General features: G+C 37.9%; 1 protein-coding gene across 7 annotated transcripts in view; it reads left to right on the top strand.

The window, feature by feature from the left end:
- Positions 1 to 23166, top strand: part of PTPN3 (protein tyrosine phosphatase non-receptor type 3) — a 158940-nt gene that overhangs the window by 54577 nt on the left and 81197 nt on the right. For 3 of the 7 annotated variants that reach the window (XM_085571780.1, XM_085571779.1, XM_085571782.1), the window contains exons 2-4: positions 13596 to 13750; positions 22804 to 22911; positions 23041 to 23098. In XM_085571780.1, the coding sequence (XP_085427906.1) occupies positions 13596 to 13750; positions 22804 to 22911; positions 23041 to 23098 (321 nt within the window). The other 4 variants (XM_085571781.1, XM_021528763.4, XM_085571783.1 and 1 more) reach the window with 3 other exon arrangements.

Raw genomic sequence — 23166 nt, 5'->3', positions numbered from 1 at the left:
ATTCAGAAAGCTCTCGTGGGGAAGCAGACCACTTACTTGGTCATGACAAGGTACATTTTGCACTAGGGAAGCAATTAAGATTAAATAAACTAAGCTGAGTATTTTTATTTAGGTGTAATTTAGGGTAGGCAATCTGGAATAGGGGTCATTACCTTTGTTACTGATTACAGCATAAGCTTAAATATTAGAGATCTATGTGATGGTTTAGCTAGTAGCTTTCAAAATCCAGTTGCTAATCTGTTTAGTGAGTTGCTAAGGTAAAATAAGCTTGATGACATTGAAGAACCCATTTCAAATTAATTTCTCCTTCAAAGCTTTCATGATAATCAGCTATTTCCAGGAAAAAAGGCTGGTTTGTCATTGATTTGCTGTACTGCTTACTTCTGGTCAATTGACTAGTCTTAAGCAAAACTAGAAATACAGTACTCTGTTTTCAAGTAGTCCTTGTTTTGATGCCTTTCCTATAAATGCACTTCTGGTGTATTGCTGGCTCATGAAAGAAACACAAAGCCAAAAAACCACTAGTACTTGTGGACTTCTGTCCTGTTTCTCATTCCAGCTGTTCTCTGATCATGGCTCTAACTTGGTGAGATGCTGCAGTCAACCCCCTCTCCCAGCCCTTCTGCATTAGGTTTTGAGGAATTTGCCTGTGGGGAGGCATTGCCCATTACCTCTGCCTTGCAAAAGTGCTGAGCAGTGAGGAAACTGGGAGAGATACTGGATCTCAGGACTGTAAGCAGAGCTCTCCCTTTTTTGCTCCTGTTTCAGTATAAACCAGCAATGCTGGCCTGGTGCCTGCATTCCTCTGTAATCGGTTGCCACAGCATGCTAAGATTGCTTTGTGGGAAGTAGATAAATATTCTACCTGCCAGCCAAGAATACAAAAAGTGAAATAGAAAGGCTTGGGGAATGTCAGATCTACTTGGCAAAATTTGGTGTGTTTGTTTGAAAATGCTTGGCATTGTCTTGTGCGCTGAATGATTTGAAACTTAAAAAACAAACTAGCCTCTGAATTATAAACTCTGAAAAATAGTAGCAGTTGATACATAGGGATTCATTCTCAAAAATGAGATGGTTTAATTCTCTAAGTGATATTATCTTGGCTGTGCATGGGAGTTTTAACAGCTTTGTAAACACAAGGTTGAAGAGACTTGAATTACTTCAGATGGCAACAGGAGGCTTTTTTTGTAAATGCCCATTTGCTGGACTGCTGTGTTAAAAATGAACAAAAAGGACCTAAGTGGGCTGAATTACTTGGGCCAGTGCTATATGTCAGTAGGAGAATTGGTGAAGAAACACCAAAACGCAAAAAAAACTTAAAACAACCCCCCCTCCATGTTTCCCAACAAGACCAAAGTAGTACTTCACCGAAAAGCAAGCAGTTCTTTACTAGACTCATTTACAAGATCTCACTCTAATCCATTCAATTTTACTACCCCAAACTCCAGTTTGGTTTGCATAGCTCACTCTACTTCGGTGGCCTCATGGCAGAAAGTTTAGCAGGTATTTGTCTAAAAGCTGCCCCAATAGACTCACCCCAACATGTGATGGTGGAGTAATGCTCTGCCTTCCCTGGTCTAGGGAGGTATCTGTGCTAGGGAGGTGTCTGTCCAGCCTGAGCTTGGCACCAAAGCTGCATTGCTTTTTGGCTTTTGGGGGGCTTAAGTTAATTAACATGTCAAAAGGAAGAAAATGACCAAGAGATAGCTGCCACTGGGTTTGCAGTGAGGGGAAGATACAGGAGCATCTATTTTAGGTGAATGCTTTTTGGAGCAATGTCCTTCTGGTGTGGTGCACCATGGTCACAGGGTGTGTGTTAATCTTGTAGGGTGGTGAAAAAATTGCCTAAGAGGGATATAAAGATGTAAATGTTTAGATTTTGCTGGTTTGAAACATACACTGTTTAAATACTAATGGAAAACCAGAAAGCACAAATTGTTTGCAAGCTAGGACGTGCTCTGTAGTATGTTTACTCTTATTTTTTTCTTCACTGTGTAGAGGAATTACTTTCTTCTTTTAAAGTGAGGATGTCCAAGCACGTGCAGGAATTGGAAAAATGTTTATCCAGTTTGGGTAGCAGTGTTGCTTTTTTTTGTTTGCCTATTCTCTTTGTGCAGGAGGAGTACTTGTGCAAAAGCTGCAGAGCTGCAGTCAGTGCTACTGCAGGTCCTGGAGAGCAGTTTGATCTTATTGATAACAAATTCTTGTGATACTAGATATTTTGAAGTCTGTGGAACAACCTGAGAAGGGAAGAAAGAGGTGTGCTTTGGTAAGCTTAAAATACAAACACTTCTGTTAGTTATAAATGGAGGAGTAAGATGAGATGAAGAGAGGAAAGAATGGCAGTAGACTGTTCATCTCTGGCAATTGTTTACAAAATGCAGGTGTTCCTAGACAGGCTTCCCACAGTGTGTGTTTGCTTTTTCTTCTTGACTTACAAATCAAATATAATGGGTTATGTTGGGAGGGGCCTTAAAGATCTGGACCTAGTTCCAGACCCCCTACCATGAACAGGAATATCTTCCACTAGACCAGGTTGCTCAACAGCAACCTGGTCAGCAAAGCAGGAGCAGCCCCAGGGTTCTTCTGCATCCTGCAGCCGCCAATCCACCCCCTCTGGGCTTCTCACCAGGTTCTCCATCTAGAATTCCCAGCACCAAGTGGTTGTTGAAGAAGAACACAGGGACAAACCCTCCCAAGTAACTCGCTCCCTGCCCCAGATCATATCAACTGGGAGCTTCTCAGAGCTGTGCCTGAATTTCCTCCCACCACTCTGCTGGAATAAACTATTGTTGTTGTGTGATCCCTTTTCTTTTTTCCTTTCCTTGGTTGAAAATTGTTGCCTATGCTGCTTGGTGTTGAGCACTTCCAGGGGTGGGCCATCCACAGCTTCTGTGGGCAACCCATTCTAGTGCCTTACCATTCTCATAGTGAAGATTTTCTGCCTAATATCTAAACTTATTTTCTCCTCTTTTAGCCTAAGTCACTACCCCTTTTCATATCACTACATGCCCATGTAAAAAGTCTTAAATTTTCTGGAGGTGTTCTTCTCCCTTAGTCCCCTCACAGGGCAAGTAAGCTTGTTACATTAACGTTTTCAGTTTTGTTAATCTGAATAGGTAAAAACAAGACGTTATGATCAAAGTATCAGGAGGTGTTTTAATTTTATCATGTTGTTTAGGTTTTGATTCTAAGATGCAAGATTTCTGTAGCACATTTTCAAATTATTTCCTGAAGATCATGAGGTTGAACTTTGTGTAATTCCTTCAACTAGTTTTGTGAGACTTGAGAATCTCCTGAACTTGTCATTTTGAACAGTCCTGGAGTATATATTGCATTATAGAATTATAGTCTCTAAAAGAAATGCTTTTCTCTGTCCATAAAGTTCCCTTCATAAGATAACTTTCAATTTCCAGATTGGTCTTGTATCCTTCCTTTTTCTTTTAAAGGAAGAATTGCTGTCATTTGATTACTTACGATTTTATTTTTTTTCAGTAGTATTTTGTGGTTAACTGCAGATTACCTGTGGTGTGTTCCAAATCCTTCTGGGGACCTTTTGAAGCCATAGGTTTTATAACAGAAGTCTTCTGTCATGCTTAGCGGAATATATTTCAAAAGCTTGTGTCAGAATGTGTATTATAAAATATATGAAACAAGAATGTATAAAAAACTGTTTTATGAAGTTTTAAGGTTTAAGTTCTAAAAGAAATATCTGGGTTCAGAAAGATAATTCATAGTAATTCTGAATTTTTTCATTAACACAATTTACATGACAGGTTTTCCTCTGAGATCTGAAATGTTTTCTTGCAAAAAGTATGGACTGGGTTTTTTTTGTTGCTAGTGATGAGAAGACTTCTTCCCAAGCTTGAATGGTACACAGTCCTCTGTTGTGTTGAGAAACAGATTGAGTATTGCCCATGGTAGAAAACACTGGGTAACAGTGGCAGGTCTTGGTCTGCTGCTCAGCTCTGCTCATGCATGAAGGAAACTTCAGTCTTCCGTAATTTCAGGCTATTTCTCAACAACCCAGCACTGAGTTTTTGTGGAATTTCTGTTTTATTTAAAATCTGAGTTAGCTTTCCATGGTATTGATACTCATTAATACTCTCACAGCCATGATTAAGTTGTTTTCTTTCCTTCTTTCTCCCTTGGCAAAAAATGGCAGTCACCACAGCCAGCAGCATCTTTCTGAGCTGACAGATTTAAGGGCCATTCAGTCCTTCTGTAGAAGAACAAGTTCTTAAGTGTATCCACAGTCCAGTTGCCTATACCCCTGCTTTTTCAAAGTTTTCAAAAGTATGCTTTGGCAATTATTTGAGTCCTGGTCCATGTTCAATTGGAGGAGGAGAATGAAATCCACCAGTTCACAAAAGGTCAATAGTCCCAACATCACAAATAGAATATGAACATTTAGATTCATTGCCTTGTGTTGAGTCTGTACTTTGTTCTGTCTACAGTCTGCTGTTTTCCTGCTCCTTAAAAAACAACTTAAATTTATTTTGCTTTGTGAAGTATAGTGACATCAGTCCTGTTGAAAAAAACAAAGTCTTTGATAACTGTAGCTTTGACATGCAAATGTACTGTGTTAATTGGAGGCAAAAATTATAAAAGGACTCTTATATCTGTCTGATTAATATGTACAGGAAAAAAATACTCTAGGCATGTATTTGAGATATGAGGAGAGGATTGTTTTAGAAAGCTGGCATTTAGGGTTTTTTTAACACACCTGTACTCATAAGAGGCATTATGTACAATTTGTGATTTTCTTTTTGGTGGGTTGTCGTCATGCTGCATTGGCAAATTAAATGTTTCAGTGTAGATTAGTATTCTTTGAGCTCATAAGTGGAGGACAACAGTTCAAAGTTGCTATCAGAAAAGAGCATGTCTCACATAGGGAACTTGATGCTTTTCTGACACTCAGCAATGTTCTCAAAAGTGAAAATTATATGTATTTGTTTATGTTACCCTATAGGAGGTAGAGATTTATATTAGCCTGCAAGCATACTGGATAGTGTGAGATTTGTGTGAATAATCCAAGGTTTACTTTAGGGTGTTTTTAAAACCAGTAGAAGGAGAACAGGTAGTTTCTAGACTGTTTGATTAGTATTGTGCTATGGATATAGTATAAAAGTAGAATTTCCCTCTAAAAGCATGTTTTTGAAATATATTTTAGTCCTTAAAGCTTTGGTATTTTTCTACATCTCTTCCTAAATCTTTCATGCAGATGATTTTAATTCTGCTTAAATATAACAGCTTTACTTGGCAGGAGAATTGACATGATGGTGCTTGTTTAATGTTATGTGTCATACAAAAGTTTCATGACACACAGTTCATTTCTAATAGAATATGAGGTATTTTTTTGTGTTTCAGTTTTGGTATGGTGATTAATTTGATAACTAAGATTTCAGAATATTTTAGTTGCTTTTTTTTATAAATTTCAGTGGTGAATGCTTATTTACTTGATTTTGAAAATTTGAAGGCATAAATTATTTATTCTGTATAAACTCATATTTATGGGAAATGTTGATAGCTGGGCACTGTAGTGCTCAGCTTTCACTTTAACTCAGTGTACACTTCCACTCTTTAGTGTTGTTAGTGTAAGGCACTACCAAGCTGCGGAAGGTGAGCTTTAGCTTTCATTCTGCAGTTTTTATTTTGAATTCATGCAACATTCTTAGTTACCTCCCAAAGGCATTATTTGGAAAATAAAGTAGTGGTAGCCCTTACATTTTTTAGTGAGATGATTTTCTTTTGTTCTGTGGTCTGCTTAAAGCTGAGGCAGGCAATAGAGGAAGCCATAGAGTTCCTGAACACTTTGATTGGTAGGGTGCAGGAAGTGAAGCAGCATGCTGTTTACTGCCCTCAAAACAATGTCTGAAGGTGTTATTTTATAAATAGTTTTTAAAAATAAACATCATAAAAATCTCTGATATGAGCACTAAAAACTGCAAAAATGTGAAAGCATTATAAATATGTCATTTTTTCACCTGTATTTCACAGTATTTTAGCAATGTAGGGAGAAGGTCTCTTGCTTTTTCTTCCCACTAGTTTTTCTGCTCTCAATCATTCTGCATGCAGTAGGTACTATCTCTACTTGTGCTAATCCTATGTCTCAGGTATGCTTCATTCTCTTTGAAATGACACATTAGATCCTGCAGTGCCTTACCTGTGTGGTTTTATTGTATATATGCAAAAGAACATTTGTGAAGTTGGCATGACCAGATTTATACCTTTGAAGTTTGAGGAGTTACTCATAAAATCTTGTTTGATCCTTTGCAAGTGTGACCAAAATATTTACCTCAGAAGTTGGAATAAACGGTGTTAAAAACACAAGATCTGAACAACACTGAAATTGATGGTCAGTACTGTTTTTCCACCAATAAGCTCTTCTAGAATTTAGTTACCTTTAGGTTATCTGATTTCAAGATTAAGTTTTCAGATAAGCAGTCTTTGCTGCCAAACATGTTGGTGAAAGGCTGGGATAATCCTTCTAACCCTCAGTCCCCCATGTAAAGGCTATTACTATGTAAAGAGAATGGTTATTTTGGTCGAATAATCTCTATTACCCTGTGATGGCAGCCTGTTCTACTTCTTCAGTCTTAACAGCAAGAACTGTTTGGATCCCTGAAGCTGTACATGTTTTACAACTCTTTGGGTAAAAATCTTTTTGGTAAATCTTTGCAGGTAAAGCACACCTTTTTCAAAAGGGGAGGAGGGAGAGGAAGAAGGGTTTCATAAAAGTTGAAACAAAATCTTTGTCTCTAAAACTTGTATTGGAATAAATATATATGTATATACAGAACAAATGTTTGATGTGAATATTCCCTTTTTTAAGGATAATTTGATCACTTAGTGGTTTTACTCTGCCACTGTAAGATGTTCCCCAACAGAAATAATGGCCCCAGCGCAGCTGCATGAGTGTACATAGGTTCCAGGCAGCAGAACTGCAATAAGGAAGGGTGGCTAATTGTGGTGCATGGCTTTCCTGCACCGGGTACTGCAGCTGCTCACATTGCTGGCATGGCCTTCAGTATGATATGGGTTTAGTGGGATCTCAGTGACATACCAGTCAGGGTACAGTATAATGCTAGAACTCAAAGGTATATTTCCTCTCCCATCCCTTTCTTCCTTTCTGTCTGTCTTTGATGTTCATGTGTGATCTTGCTGAATCCAGAGTTTAAAATAGCTGGATTTCCCATTTAAACACTTTGGAATATGAATTTATCAGGGTTGTGTTATAATGAAAAGCTAAATGAAGTGCGAGGAAGGCTTGCAAATCGCTTAATTACTCTATTTTATGCACTAATTAAGCATCTAACATCTTGTAGTGGTGTAGGGATTTAAAAAAAATTTATTCACCTCCATATATTGGATTCTCTTCTAAGAGGCAATGACTACTGTAGATTGGTAGGTACCTGATTCCTAGGCATAGGAACAAATCTACTTGATTTACTTATTGGCTTTTAAAAGTGAAATAAAAAGCTATATTGCAATTCTGTGCTGGCTAGATGACTAAAGAGTATTCACAATTGCTTGTGGTCTGGCTTTTGTTTTTAGAATGAGCCTTTCTTCCTTGTACCTACCTTCATTGAAACCAAAATGCTTTGAAGTACATTCTAAATAAACAAATAGAGGTGTCATACTGTATGTGGTCTACCCTGAAGGCTTATTTGTGGGTGAACTCCAGCATTAAGGGCTATTAAATGAAGAAGAGGTATCATTAAATTTTACTGTGGAAGGATGTTTTCTCTTTGCTGTGTTCTGTACTGGTTCTGGTAAATTATGGGCTGGCAATATATGTTAATGCAATTTTCGATAACAGTGTTAGAATACTTTGCTTGACCTATTGGTTACTTACATGGCAGATGTAATTTTGCTGTGCTTGAAAATATCATAGGTGCCATAGCCACTGGAAACAAATCTAAGTCAAATCTTTAATTTTATTAATGTTGATTTTAATCTTGGCTTGAAGAGTCTATTATATCGCTGCCTTTCTTAAGAGCAGTGGTTCGAAAACTTGCAGATACTGCTTTGGAAGTTGTGTGTGTATCTACACACATGCAGCAACTTTCAACATAGATATTAACCTTTATTCCTATTCTAAGGAAGGCCATGCTGCAACAAGTCTTTTATTTTTTGTATCTTAGTTTGGAGGTGTTTTTATACCATAAGTTGTAAGGCTTAATCATCTAAGGCTTTCATGCTTGTGCTATATTTATAGTTTAATTGCTTTGGATTGGATTTTTTTTAGCTTTTATTTTTCCTCGTGATGTGAAGTTTCATCATGCTTCTTCTGTCTTCCACATTTACTTTCTATATAACTAACATGAATATATCAGGAAAACTTTGAGGAAATAACTACAAATAAGGGTAAAATGGTGACCTGCACACACTGCTCAAAATGAAGTTTATCTTTTACTTTGGTTGTTGCTTGAGTAATGTCTGGTAATTTGTATTGTGGTCATTACCTCTTGAGATTTTCCCAAGCGAAATAGAAGAGCTGAATTTTTATTAATAGTGAGGTGTCTATTTTCTTATTGGGAATGTAGAAAAGATGAAGCATTTCCTCTGCAGAAGGTGGAAGCAGAACCTGGTTTTCATACATAGTGAGTTAAGCCTAATTCTTCTATTTGGAAAATCTGGTTGAATAATTTAGTTGTTGTTAGGATGCACTGATGATAGATATGGCTTTGAGGTGTGCAAGTAATTCTTAACTACGTGGCCTGATGCATGCTGAAGAGCATTTGTATCAGTTGTCTAGGGATTTACATTGTCACAAAGGCACCTTTACTTTGTTATACCTCTTTCCATTCCCACATCATTTATTTGGTATCTTTTTAGTAAAGGAAGAGATAACCATAAAATGTAACTGTTATTGAAAGGACACACAAGACTTGGCCATGTCATTAGTACTACTGGTTTTCCCTTCCTTGTCAGGGGTGGTCACTCAGACAATGAAAGTGGGTTGGAAGCACTACCCTTTTGTAAATGACATTCCCACAGATTCTGTAATATATATGATTTTTGAGAGGCCAACATTTTCAGTAAAGACTGTAATAAACTAAGAAAAGTTAGTACAGTAGTCTCCTTGTAGAAAAAACATGCACCCATTTACAGGAGTAAATTATCCCTATTGACCTGAAGAGGTGGAGGTAATAAATAATTATAAAAAAAAAACCAAACCTCAATCACAAGCCCAACAAAACTATTCACAGTTATACACTGTTATGTGATTATATGTAGAAGGCCCTTGAGTGTATACTCAGCAAATCTGCCCTTGATTTAATTATTTGGTAAAAGAAGAAGTTAATGGCAGTTTTATTGATAATGGAATCTTAAGTTTTTAAAACAGCAATTTCTGAGCAGTTGGAAAGAAATAAAATGCTGGTATGGAAAAAAAGTATTTTTAAAAGTCAGTCTTCAATACAAAAGATGAGGTAAACATGTTATTTTTGTTCTGCTTGACTGCAGCAATACTGTAGGAGAAGGCATACATAACCAGACCTGTCTAGAAATGTGTTTAATGTACTTGGAAAACATTAACTTCTTTCCATAGCTGTACTTGTATTTGTTTCTCCTGTAAGCCTACTGCATGATTTCATTATGGGATAGAATTTCACATGTTTGTTTTGTACTTTATAACTGTGAAAATAACAGTGTTTTCAGTGTGTTTTGTTTGTTTAATTAAAATACACCTCCCAACTTCCTGGATTTTTTTAGAGAAAACATGCTTATTTTAGAGAAAGGAAAACAAATACTGAAGTATTGACTTGTTGATTAAATTAAATTGTCTTTCGGGTTTTTAAAAATTTTGTTTCATTTTTGAATCAGCCTCCTTCCTGAGGCTACAAACAGGAACTGAGATTTGCATGTAATGGCTGGTTCTGGTTGCTCAGGGCTGGAGGGTGATTGCCAGGGCTTAAGAGCCCTTGTCTTAGAAGCATCAAGTTTCTGGTTGTGCTGGGGATTTCAGTGGCCCCTCTCCCTTCCTCAAAAGCAGTTGCCATTGCAGGTTCCTTCATATGCTTCTACATGTTGTACTGGGGTCCATAAGCCATTCCAGTAATCTGACAATTTAAAATACAGCTTTAAACAGTTCACTTATGGATGAAAAGTCATGGAGCAGGTGCCAACAACTCAGCTGCTCACCTGTCTCCTGTTCTCCTTCCCTTGCCCTTTAGCTAGAGATTCACTGAGTTGTTTCTTGCTGACTTGCTGAGCATGTGAAGTGGGACGTGCAGAGTGGTGTGGGCAGGTTCCTGTGGTGTGACACCCATAACACAGCTCCCTGAGGAGCTCTTGGCACAGCGGTGCTCAAGGCCATGGAGGTGGGAAGTAGAAGGCCTGGCTTTCTCTGCAGGGGACTCCAGCTGGTGGCAGGTTGCTAGGGCTTGATTAGTCCCCTTGAGCTCCGGTTGACCGATAGCTGTGGCATCCAAACACTCAGCCATTTGTGCCTGTCTTGGCACAGTTCCTGTGATCAGCTGGCTTTGTCAAGGACAGCCTCAGCTTGCTTGCAGTAAGCACAAACCATAATCTCTGTGTTCCTGGTGTGATTTTACATAAAATGGTAAAAAGAAAGGAATTGCAAGTTTTCATTTGTGAACCCAATGCAAACTGGGAACAATAGCAGGTTTGATTTCCTCATGATTAATTTCCAACTTACTGCTTCACTTGGGGATTGGGCACATAACGCAGCATCCAGCAGATCACCAAAAGGTGTTAAACCAGAGGTAACTAAAAAACTAGCACAAGACTACAAATTTCAAACTAAGCACCTCTCATTTTATAATGAATTGCAGTATGTAAATATGTGTTACTGTTAGTTCTTGGATAGCTTAGGTTATCCAGGAGACTGGGTTTCCTACAGAGGGACTGTGGTATGAAATAGACCTGTAATTACTTGTGCTACTATGCAGTCACTTAAATAAAAATCATCAGTTTGGTTTATTCAGGTTAATTTATTTGTAGTTAAAAGAGTTTTGTTTTTTTTTTTTTTTTTTTTTTTTTGCTGGTGTTTTTTTCTTTTTTTTTTTTTTTGTGGATAGCAAGCACATACATATATATATAAATTATATTGATGCTATTTTATTGGCTTCTGCATTTGAAGCTTGAACAAGTGAGTAGCAAGAACTGGCTACATTGTAACATTTGAAAGAATAATGCTGTGCTGGAGAGGGATTATAGTTTTATAGTTAGGTATCAAAATGTCTGAAGGGTCTCCAAGTGTAGTTTACCTGAAGCATGTTCTGTGCTAGGGCTTCAGGGGCTGAGCACTGTTGGCTCCTTCTCTCTGGGTAGATCAGGAGCAGGGTACTGGAGACTCCTTTGGATTGTTGTGCTCTGCTGAAGCCTGACAAAGTTTGAATATAATTAGGGCATAGAAGAAAGGAATGATAGAAATGTAAGATTGTTCGGCATTATAAGCAAAAGGGTAAAATAGCCTTTTTCCCTTTTTCCTCAGGAATGGAGAAGTCTGTGTGCTGGGACCATTAGGTGTTGCAATGCAGACCGAGCCCTTAAGGCCAGGCTGATGAAGTTTTGGATCTGGCTACCAAAACATTCTCTCTCATCTAGGGGTTGGCCCACAGTGTAGGATAACCTTCCACTTACCCATCAGTGGACTAGTGGGTAGAGAGCTATTTCTGCAAATGAGAAGGGATTTTTTTGCCAGCTGATATGGAGAGTGGAAAAAAGACTTTGTAGTATAATTCATGTAGTCCCTTGGCTTTTTGGTGGAAGGTGAACACAGTGCTGAATAAATAGTTTAAAACTTAGCTGCTAGAAAATTAGAGAATGTGAGATTGAAGGCTTCCTCTACAATCATAGTTTGTTGTCAGCTTTCTGTATACTCTTGATAACTCTGGATAACTGTATGTTTTATTTAACAGCAACCATTCCTGAATTAGCCTATTTTCTGGATATAAAAAAAGAACAAAACCAAAACTATGATTAAATGCAGACTGTATATCAAGAAAAATTTCAAAGCAATAGGAGTGTTTGGTGGTTTATATGGAAATATTTTTCATACTTCTCCTAAAGATTACCTCTTTCTTTTTATCCCTCATTTAAAAACAAAAGAAAAGAAAAGAGCCAGAGAAAAGAAACATCTAAAATCCCCAACCCACACCTTTTCTGAGGAAAAGAATGCATGCTGGCTAAAAAATGGGTCTTGATATCTTACAATTTTGATTTTAGAAAGTATACAGTGGTGAACTATCAATTGGCTGACCAAAAAAAACCATGAGAGTGTTGTTGGAAGTGTTGAATGCTAATGTGTGTCTGACTTCTGAGCTGTCTGTGAGAAGGCAATTGTTTTAGCTGCTTCTGAGTATAGATTACACAGAGTTGATTGGAGAAGGATCACTGTGCTGCTTTGTTGTCTTTGCAACCCCAAAAAGACCACTTTATACAATTTTACGTTTCACGGCTCTTCATGCTTTTCATGTTTCCCTTTCAAAGAGATATGTAGTCAATGAAATTCTTTGGTATTTTGAGTGATTTTTTTTTTTCCTAAATTGCTCAATTTCTGTAGCTGCATAAAAGAAAAGCCAGCCTGTGTTTTAAGGCAGACACACAAAAAAGGGGAGATGGCAAAACAGTGCTCATATACGTCCTGTCTAGCTTGGTCAGCAGTATATGTAACACTCATATTATGCAAATCCCTTTGTAGCTGTCCCCTTATAAGTGAGGAATGGTTTGGTAATTGGTATGGTAATTAACCTGGAAAATTATTCTCTGCTTCGCTTGCCAACTGGCTTTAAACACTGCGATGTTAATTGGTAAACTGATCCAGTGAAGAGAGGCTTGAAATGTTTACAGGCTTGTCTGCATTTAATTCACCTCTTATTTCAATGAATGGCTTTTTCTGTTTAATGGGATGTTCTTTTGTTGGTTTTAATTTGTAAATACTGGTTTTTAGAGTTTTGCTTTTCATGAAGAGTTTTTTTTTTAAAGAAAAAGTCTAAGTAACAAAATAAGTTCTTTTCTTATGGCATGTTCTATGATTTAAATTTCTGGCTTAATGAATTTATGTATGCTAGACTGTAAAATATTGACATGTTTTAAGGTTAGTTCTGCTTGCCTTACATATGGTGTTTGCTTATATATTCCTGAAACAAGTGTTACTTGATAGAACCTGATTTGCATTAACTCAAGACTGTTTTGTTAGTTGAGAGTAAACAGAATTATTGTAGTGGAACTTGTATTGTAAATGCATAAATATGTAGGAAATGTAAAAGTGGGTAAGGGGTTTCCTAGTTACAGATGATAAAAACTTGTCTTGACAATGCCTTCCTACTTTATAGTAGGTATTTGGGGTTTTTTACTGATTTAAACTGTCTAACCCAGGTATACATTGCAGGGATTACCTGTAATTCTCTTGGTAGTGTTCAGATTTACAACATGGGAACCCCTCTATATTTATGCATTTGTGTTCTGGTTTACGACAGGCCAATTTTACAACTTATTCTTTTCTGTAAGAAGCATTTTTTAACTTGGGGTGTAATGAGGTCTTCATGATGTTGTAAGTTACTCTGAAAAACAAACATAGAGAATTATAAGAACTGTCATTAAACATAATTTTTGTTTTATAGGTTATTCAGCAATAGTTATGAACTCCCGTTTACGAGCCTTAGGTGGGAGGATAAATAACATACGAGCATCAGAGCTACCAAAAGAGAAAACCCGATCAGAAATAATCTGTAACGTCCACTTTTTGGATGGCTCAGTACAAAGCTTCAAAGTCAACGTAAGTTTGGAAAACTACTTTCTTTTTAAATACATAGAAATTTGTTTGAAACTGCAGATGAAATATAGGACCCTGAGGCATGGTATCTCCAAAAATTGTTGAAGATGTAGTTTTGTCGTAACAAACTGCAGAATTACTGCTTATGAAGTGGATTTTAAAAGTACTGTTTTAATTTACTGTCCAGATTATATCTGGAACTCTATATGATATGGGAACCACGAAGAAAGAGATCTGATGATCATTATCAACTATGAATAAGTAATTCATATTTAAAGGGAACTCCTGAACTGGGATGTGCTTCTCCTTCAAAGGACTAGTAAAAAGGACTCCTCCTAGAAGAAGGATGCCTTATAAATTCCTGCAGTGATCTCAGTACATATTTTCAGAAATGCAAAGATGATGTAAACAGTGAAGACGCTGTGGCTCAGTAGGACCATTCTGTTCAGTCTTTTGTACTTCAATGCAATCTCTTTATTTGGGTGTGGGGAGGGAAAGGGGAATAATGGATGTTTGTACTCTGTATTTTTAGTGTATTTTATTCTGCAAGGTTTATAATCTTTAGTACTGATTTAAAATATCAGTTCATTTTTAAATGAAAAGAAGGGAAACTTCTCAATCAGCTTTCAATAGAATTATTTGACCATGCAGAAAAATTGTGGATAAATTTAAGATTTGTGTGTATTTCTTTATATGTTATTTATTTTATCAGATTTACCTTGTTTGAGATGAAACGTTTTGCTGAGTAAGCTGTATTGTTTAGATATCTTAGACTACATTATGCTTTCTAGTAGGACATTCAAAACTGCATCTAAAAGTTGTATTTTCCCAAGTCTTATTACAGTTCTCTGCAGACTGACTTTGGATATTAATTGAAATATAAATTATCTGATAGATTAGAAATGTTATTTTCACCATAGTATATCCAGAATTAGTCTCATTTTAGTATGCATTTTGCATGCTATGTAGTCTCATTTTAGTGTGCATTTTACATGCTATATGTTCATATATCTGTATAATATTGGGGAGTGGAGTAGAAGGAGAATAAGTAAGAGAAGGACCAGCATGTTTCCATTGTTTGTCTCCAGCATGCCCTAGGAATTGTCTTGTCTGTCAGTGAGCTGACATAATTGCTACCTGCCCTGCACAAGGATCTGTGTAAAATGAGGAATTCAAAATGGTTTTAAATCCATGCATAGTAGTATATGTGTTCAAAGAGATGTTTGCACAGCTTTAGGTGTAGAGCTTGGCCTGAAGTCCAGCACTATACATGAAACTTGCTCCCCATTTCCTCCTTTGAGCACTGAGTGCAAAATGGGAGCCATTGAGAAGGAACTGTCTAGACCTTAAAGCAGCCTTCTGGTACCTAAAGAAAACTGGAGAGGGTCTTTGTACAAGGGCATGTAGTGATACAGCAAGGGGGGACTAGCTTCCAACTGAGAGAGGGTAGATGTAGATGAGATATTAGGAAGAATTTCTTTGCTGTGAGGGTGGTGAAGCACTGGAATGGGTTGCCCAGAGACCAGCTGCAGATGCAACTGTTCCATCCTTGAAAGTGTTCAAGACCAGGCTGGATGGGGCTTTGAACATGGGTCCCCATGGTAGGGGAGTTGGAACCAGATATTTAAGGTTCTTTCCAACCAAAACCATTCTATGACTTTTTGAAATTCTGAGCCCAACTGGTTTCTCTCCATACCTTCAGTGTATCCTTAGGGGTACCACTGCTGGTTACCTCCTTCATCCAGGAATTGTAAGGGCCTCCTTTACTGCAGCTGTGATACTTAACCATGCAGGGGTGATGTAGGACTCATTACTTCTCTAAACAAAACAAGCAGGGAGTGCAGCTACCCTGCTGTGTTATGGAGTAAGGAAAGGGTTTTGCAGATTTATGTTCTTTGAGTGCTGAGCTGATAATGAGAGAGAACTTGTTACTTGTTACTTTGGCAGAGTAGTGAAGTGGTTGGCTATTTTGTTCAATGTTTTATTTAAAAGTGTTATACTATAGTTCCAGTGAATCTGAAATTTTGATTCATGGTATCACAAAGAGTTCATCAGTATAACTTGTGGTATGTGCTGATTTTAGGTCATCATTATCAAGAAAATTTGCATGGGAGAACAGACATATTCCACTACATTGCTTACAGTCCAGAGAGTATGTTAACTATGCAAGGCTGACATGGCCTTTCTTGTTCCACTGTTATGTGTTTCAGTACTTAGATGGAATATGTCCAAAGTCCAGGCAAAGAATAGAAGGTGCATGGAAGCTGAGAGTTGGAAATGTTCTCTCAAAACCACATTTGAGGCAAAGACTTGACTACATTTAGTGCTGGATGTTGCGCTTGACTTTAACTATATCCAGGTTTTCTTGAGGCCTCCCAGTAAAATTTGGGTGTTTCAGTTTTATGGTAAACTCACCGCTGTCCCTAATGTAATTTCTGTTGTGTTCTAAGACTGTAATGCATAGGCTTTTCACCTGGAGAAAATGTTAGCTGTCATTCTGATATATAGAGAATTTGCTCATATACCATGTATGAGTGTGTTTAATAGGTGTTCATTATATTCTGTATATTATGTTGTGCAATAATGCAAATATATCTGCAAATTTTGATATAAACCTGGAGGTATTTTCTTGTTTTGCTCTACTTCGACTCATTTACCAGGAATGACCACTTGGGAAGCATCTCTCAAGTAAACTGACTTTTGAGAGCGTCAGATCACTTATGAACTGCATTGTCTATCTCAGTTAATCTTTTTGTCTTATTACATGGGATTTTTGCTTTTAGGCTAGTTGTCTTTTAGTAATAGTGTTTCCTTCTAGAAAAAAAATGATGAGGCTATAAAAATTCCAAAAGTTGCATGAATTGAAGCTCAAATTGAAAAGAATGTTTTTCCTTTCCTTCCACCTCAGTTACGTTTCTTCTTCAAGTATTTGAGAAGGAGCACGATGCCTAAAATGAACACCCACAATTGCTCTTGGTATATTTAAAAAAATGGACAGAGGTACAAGTCTTAGAGGTTCTTTTTGATTGTGGGTGTGAGTTTTATAATTTTAAACTAATCATAGAAAAAAATGCAATGATGCAGAATTTTTTCAATATCTGTCACCAAGTTTTCCTGCTGTGTATTGTTTGATAATGCAAGATGGTTTACTGCTACTCTGTGTCCCTGCATGTTGAAAGAACTGCTGTATGAAGTTTCAGGCTGGCAACAAATATTTAGTTTTGTATTTAGTCAGGTCAGTATACTTGACTGGAAAGCAGTAAGACAGTATGAAATTTGATGATGCCTCCAAGGACAGTGAGAAAGTGATCTACCCTACAGCAGGCTTGTTAGACTTAGCTCTTTGTGGGGCAAGACTTTATAATAAATGCTGAAGGAAAGAATTAGTGGAGGGAAAATTTTTCCAAAGTTAGAATGGAATGACTAACCTCATTTATATGTTTATTTTAAATAATTTCTGTGAGGCAGAGGAAATGCAGTGCGTTAAAACTCTATCCTTGTATAAATATTTTGTATGACCTTTATATAGGAAAATACTGTGGTAAAGTGTATGGAATCTAGAAATGTTATGGGGTGGGCCAGGAGTTGGCTGAGGAGGTGGTTGTGGATCTTGGTGAAAAGGAAATAGTAAATAGCGCAAGGACACTAAAGCAAGTTCTTGACTGTCAGATTTCCTTAATGTGTTGCTCTTGAAACTTTTTCAAAAAATCAAAAATATTAAGTTTGAGGCCTTATTAACAACAAAAAGATACAGGAATATGAGGTAGCACATTATCTTGAACAAGGAGTAATTGCAGTGAGGGAAATCAGTAGTGTAAACTAATAGCTTTTATGAGATGAGGTAATGTTTTCTTACGTTCAGTTTTCAGTTGCAAACAATAGAGAACAGTGGCAGTTTGCAGACTGAGCTGCTCATGTATTGCTGTTCAGAAAAATGATTCTTGTGCACCAGGCAAGAATCTTCAGCCAGTGTCAAGGAAGTATTAACCGTGTTAGTCTTGGCATCGAGGCAACCCTCCAGGGAATGTCACATGTGGATCCTGGCCACTTGGAGACAAAAGAGGGAAGTTCCACTCAGGCAGGCACAGAAAGTAGAACTAGGCTGTTCTGTAGAAGACTGGACCTTAAGAAAGAGCCTGTTCTGTTTATTCTACATGAACAAAATCCTCTATGGTTGAATAAGAGCATCAGGTCAGTAAATAAATTCCAGGAAGAGAAAAGGACAGAGATAGCAGAAAAGCAAATTAGTTGTGTGTTAAATTACTGTGGAAATTAAAAGGAAGTGGTAGCACTGTGTTCAGGCTCATGCATCTTTTAGGACCAAAGGACGTAGGCTGTCTGGTTGCGAATGAGTGTTACAGGCTAAATTAGGAAAAGATGACCTCAAACAGCACATGCCGGGCAGTGGGCATTGTGTCTGAAGGGAGCCTGAATTTGCAAAAGCTTAGGTGGTGCTTAGCTGGGAGGTTATTATTACCTGAGAGTTGGGGCAAAGCTTCCGTAGAGGACATGGAGATATGCTTTACATTGCACTGTCCTCTGAAATTGTCACTTTGTACCGCTTACCACAGAATGTAACAATCTGAAGAACTTTACATGCAGATTTACCTCTTTAGGCCATGGTTCTAACACTTTCACCTTAAATTTATGCAGTTCTTAGGGCAGTGAGACCAGCCTAGTCCAGGTTCTAGGCAATATTTGACATTAAAAAGTAATTAAGGGCTTTTTTCTCCTCACAGTTGTCTAACTTACTAGAAATTGAATTTGACTAATTTAAATTCCCTAAATGTTGTAGGAACTTGTTGTGGCATGGGTAGAATGTAACAGGTGTTAATTATGAGTGCTTTAAGTATTAATTTTTGGCTTATCCAACATAAGTTGTAATTGATTTGAAGACAGATTTAAGTGGAGGTGAATAGTGTGTGGTTGGTTATGAGGTGGTTGATGCAAAGCTTTTAACAGTTCAGAATAAGGATTGGTAGAAATATCATGAAGGTGAAATAAATGAAAAGTTTTTTTCAGGTGGAAACACAAACTTCTTGAAAATTTTTTTCTTTTCAGTAAAAGCTTTGAAATTCAGAAGAGCTTGTGTCATTATAGCAGTGTAGGCTATTGAGGAAAACACATAATTTTTAAATGGCTCTGTAGAAAAACAGAAGCTTAATTAGGAATGCCTTAAATGCTTGCCCTAATAGTTGATAGGGTTAAGGAGAACTTGATTCTAATGCCCAGTATAGCTGAGCAGTGTTCATGTTTGTTTTCCCTCCTATGGCACAGAGGAGTGACAATAGGATGTGTTGCAATATTACACGTTGTAATATTTGAATATGCTGTGGCTGTGAATTATATTGGAATGGATGTCAAAATTCAGAAGCTTTGATTTAACATGCTTAGCCTGCCTCACTTTACACCTGGGTCTCAAAACTGTTAATTTACAAAATAAGTTGAAGACTGTGCAGCATGAATTGCGTAGTCACTTTTAGGTATATAGACTGAAAAATAATTCAAATATTTCTTAAAGCTATGCCAAAATTAAGGAAGTAAACATTTCCTTGAAAAATAACAAAATTCCTTATAATTGGGAATTTTAACAAGAAGACTTGAACAACTTAATATATTTTACTTTGCTTAGATTGCTTGACTGGGTGCTTGATCTGGGCAATGGGAAAAAAACTCTGCATTTATTACCAGAGGGCAAGAACTGGAACCATATAATAGTAATTCTGGAAATTATTTTTTCTGAGGAAATGTGGAGAGGCAGAAGAGAAGTAAATAGATGTGTAGGTGGATGAGACTAGTGCTGGCTGAACAGCTGGGGTTAGTGTTGGGAGACCCATGGGAACACTGCAGAGAGAACTCTGCTGAGCAAGAATGTCATAGTGGGGAGCTTGTCTTTACAGGAAACAATGAGAAGGCTGAGTAATTCATGTATGCTGGGGGAGAGACAGGAATGTAGTTGTGAGGGGATGGGGAGAGAGAAGGTGAAGGCATCTGAATTGGGATGAAAGACTGGAAGCATGGAAATCCAGAAAGGAATTCAGAGATAATGCTATTGTGAAGAAAGGAGACCAAAAGGAATAAGAAGTGTTGAAATTCAAACTAAATGTTAGCAGAAGAATCTGCCCTCTGTGGTCTTGTTCCTGCCCCATTTGTAATGAAATCTGATATTCCTGAACACCTTCTTTCATCAAAGTATCTATCCCATCCCTTGTAATTAGTGCTTTTGGTCATAATAGAACTTGAGAAGCTCATTTAGGTGCTGTCAAAAGTGTACACCATAGGTGTCCAATTAGACTTCTGAGTTGTGCAGGTGTTATGATGACACTTAAAAGTGTTTAACTTTCTGCTTATAAAAACCCAACCCTGGGGAAATGAATATGGTCAATGCTAAAGATGAGCTCACTGATGTGAGGAAATGCCCATTATTTCAGAGGGCACAATTGGCTGTTTTCATAGGGCCCTCTTGTGTACAGATATGGGTAATTTCTGATAGACAAATCTCAGTCTGCATGGTGGAGGCAATGGCACAGATGGTGCTGGACAGAGCTGCTTGACAGTGCATGGTTTTGTGTGATGAGGAATGCGTGGTTGCATGGCCCTCACCTGTCACTTACAGTTTGGTTTCTAAGCTGGATTTTTTAAGCCTACGCTATTTCAGAAAAAAGTGGGATTTGATTGGTGCTGTGGATTGACTATACCAGCAGCCTGTTGGAAAGGTGGGGAGTGGGAATGTGCAGCTAGGGTAGAAGGAGGGCAAAAAGCTGCAGCTCTTAGTGACTGCACATACAGCCTTTACAGGGCTGTGTGGACTTATATTTATTGTGAGATCTCAACTGTTTTCTCTGAAAGTTAAATAAGATGGGAGAGTGCTGGAGAGGAAAAGGTAGTCTCAACAGTTGGGTGTTGCCTACATTGTTTTCTCCACATGTGACTTTACTCCAGAAAAATGGGCACAGCTTTTCGCAGGAGGCCAACAGCGCTATATGGTAACACTGATCATTCAAGTCACAAATGAGCTGCTAGGAGTTCTGCTCTAGCAGTAGAAAATGTTGGATAATATTCCATCCTCCAAAATAAGATGGGCCAAGTGGGTGTCCTTTGTTTGAAATTTTTTTTTTCTTTTCCCATCTTTTTAAATAGAAAGAATGCTCCTATGAGATAAGGAAAGACTATGGAATATGATGCAGTTTAAAGCAATGTTGTACCCTATTAAAAAAACCCATAAAAATCTATCTTCTGAACAGGACTTACTGGGCTGCTCTATTAGAAAAAAGGGTTTAAGCAAAGAATTGAGTTGGCTTATAAGTGAACACTCTTATATACTGAGCAAGACTGGGGCCAGCCACAGTAATGTGCTTTATACATTAAGTCCTTTGTTTCAAGTGATTATTTTACAGAAAATCAAGAAATTTCCTTAAGAAATTAGAACATAATAAAACCAGAGCTGAATTTTTAAGAAATTTATTCAAGAGTAAAGTGCAGTTCAAATAATTTTATTTTGCAATTCTGTCTATAAAATTCTAGAGCTAGGATGCTGTACAGCTCTGCACTCACCAAATACTGTCACAGGCAAAGCATACTGAAATTGGGAATAATTACTGAATTTACTATAAACAAAATCAGAGCAGGATAAGAAGTAAAATGAATCTTAAAAACACCTTCCCACCAGTCATCCCTCCTTCTCAGGCTCTACTTCTCCCTGCAGTGGCACAAGAAGATAGGGAATGGGAATTTCGGTCAGTTTGCCACAGGTTGTTTCACCTGCTGCTCAGGAAGAGGAGTCCTTCCCCTGCTCCACTGTGGGTCCCTCCCACAGGAGACAGTTCTCCACAGATTTCTTCAATGGGCTTCCTTATGGGCCACAGTTTTTCACAAATTGCTGCAATATGGATCGCTCTTCCCTGAGGTGCAGCCCTTCAGGGTCACAGGTTCTACCAACAAACATGCTCCATTGTCGATTTCTCTCTTCATGGGTCTGCAGGTCCCTGCCAGCAGCCTGTTTCACCACTGGCTTCTCATTGATGCACAAGCTCCTTTCAAGCATCCCTGCTCTGGCATGGGACCCTCCACAGGCTGCAGGTGGATGTCTGCCTCTCTTGTGGGACTCCATGGGCTACAGGGATAGAGCTGCTTCGCCATGGTCTGCAGGGGAGTCTCTGTTCTGGTGCTTCTCTTATACCAAGCTCTAGCCACACAAACCCAATACAGCAAGCTCGCTATTACTTAGTAGCATATTTAGGATTGCAGTCTTGTTAAAGGGGGTTTTGTTTTTTTCTTTTTGTGTTTGGTGGGGTTTTTTTGGTTTTTTTAATGGAATTGGTTCATAGTGTTCTTTGGCAGAAGTCGGTTAATCTGTTCTCCACAATGCCATGCAATGGAGATTATTTTTTGGTTTGGGTGTAATTATACCAGTCTTGGACTTCTGATCTCTGCTGCCTGTTTGATACCATGTTGTACCAGTTGTTCTGTGATTCCTGTCATCTGGGACATCTAGGCAGAAAATGACGTGGCTGAATGGCAGCTGAGCATGTGGACACTAAGGGGCAGGTGAACGTGCAGGCTGAAGTATGGGATCTCATGCCTGGATCACAGGATCCCCTCCTTTTTTTTTTCCCATCCTACTGTATCTTACTTTGCCTTTTATTAGCTGATGTGGAAGCACAGCGTGCTGCTTTGTGGTGACAGCAGGGGCCAGAGCAGCCCCATGTGCTTCCATCCCTGCAGACTGCCACTCCGGGGAGGGGCATGGCCCACACTGTGGGTGAGAGAGAGGGGTGGGCTGCTTACAATGAATTTGCTGCACTCACATCAAGGGCTGGAATACATGTCTCTTCATATTAGGAAATTTCATGTGCCTGAAGTATTTTGGGAAGAAATCCAAACCTTTATCAGAATAAAGATTTTATTGCTGAAAAACTTTGAATTGATGAAAGAGCAGCTGTTTTATTCATGAGTTGTGTTAGGAAAAAACCAAAACCAAATTAGTTTCAATTAATTGTATTTTAAAATGTGTAAGTGTTGCAGATTTCACTTACAAACTTGTCTTTTTTTTTCAGAAACAAGACACTGGACAGATTTTGTTGGATATGACCTATAACCAGCTGGGTGTAACAGAGAAGGAATATTTTGGTTTACAGCAAAATGAGACTTCAGTAGATTCACCTGTAAGTATAGTAAATAATAAATGTGTGTGCATGTATATGTGTGTATAACTATATACACATGTATGTATACACACATATACATGCACATAAACAATATTTATTTGTAAATATTTTTAATCCATCTAATAGTTTTTCATTTCACAGCGGTGGCTTGAACCAAGCAAACCTATTAGAAAACAGTTAAAAGGTAAGACTTATTTTTACTATCTTGATTGTAACTTTGCAGTTCTGTTTTTCTATGTTCTTATGGCTAGA

Source organism: Lonchura striata, chromosome 2 (assembly GCF_050655825.1).
Source record: "Lonchura striata isolate lonStrDom1 chromosome 2, ASM5065582v1, whole genome shotgun sequence".
In the NCBI taxonomy this organism is placed as follows: domain Eukaryota; kingdom Metazoa; phylum Chordata; class Aves; order Passeriformes; family Estrildidae; genus Lonchura; species Lonchura striata.
The sequence above is the reverse complement of the archived record's forward strand: the minus strand, read 5'-3'. Positions and strand labels throughout refer to the sequence as shown.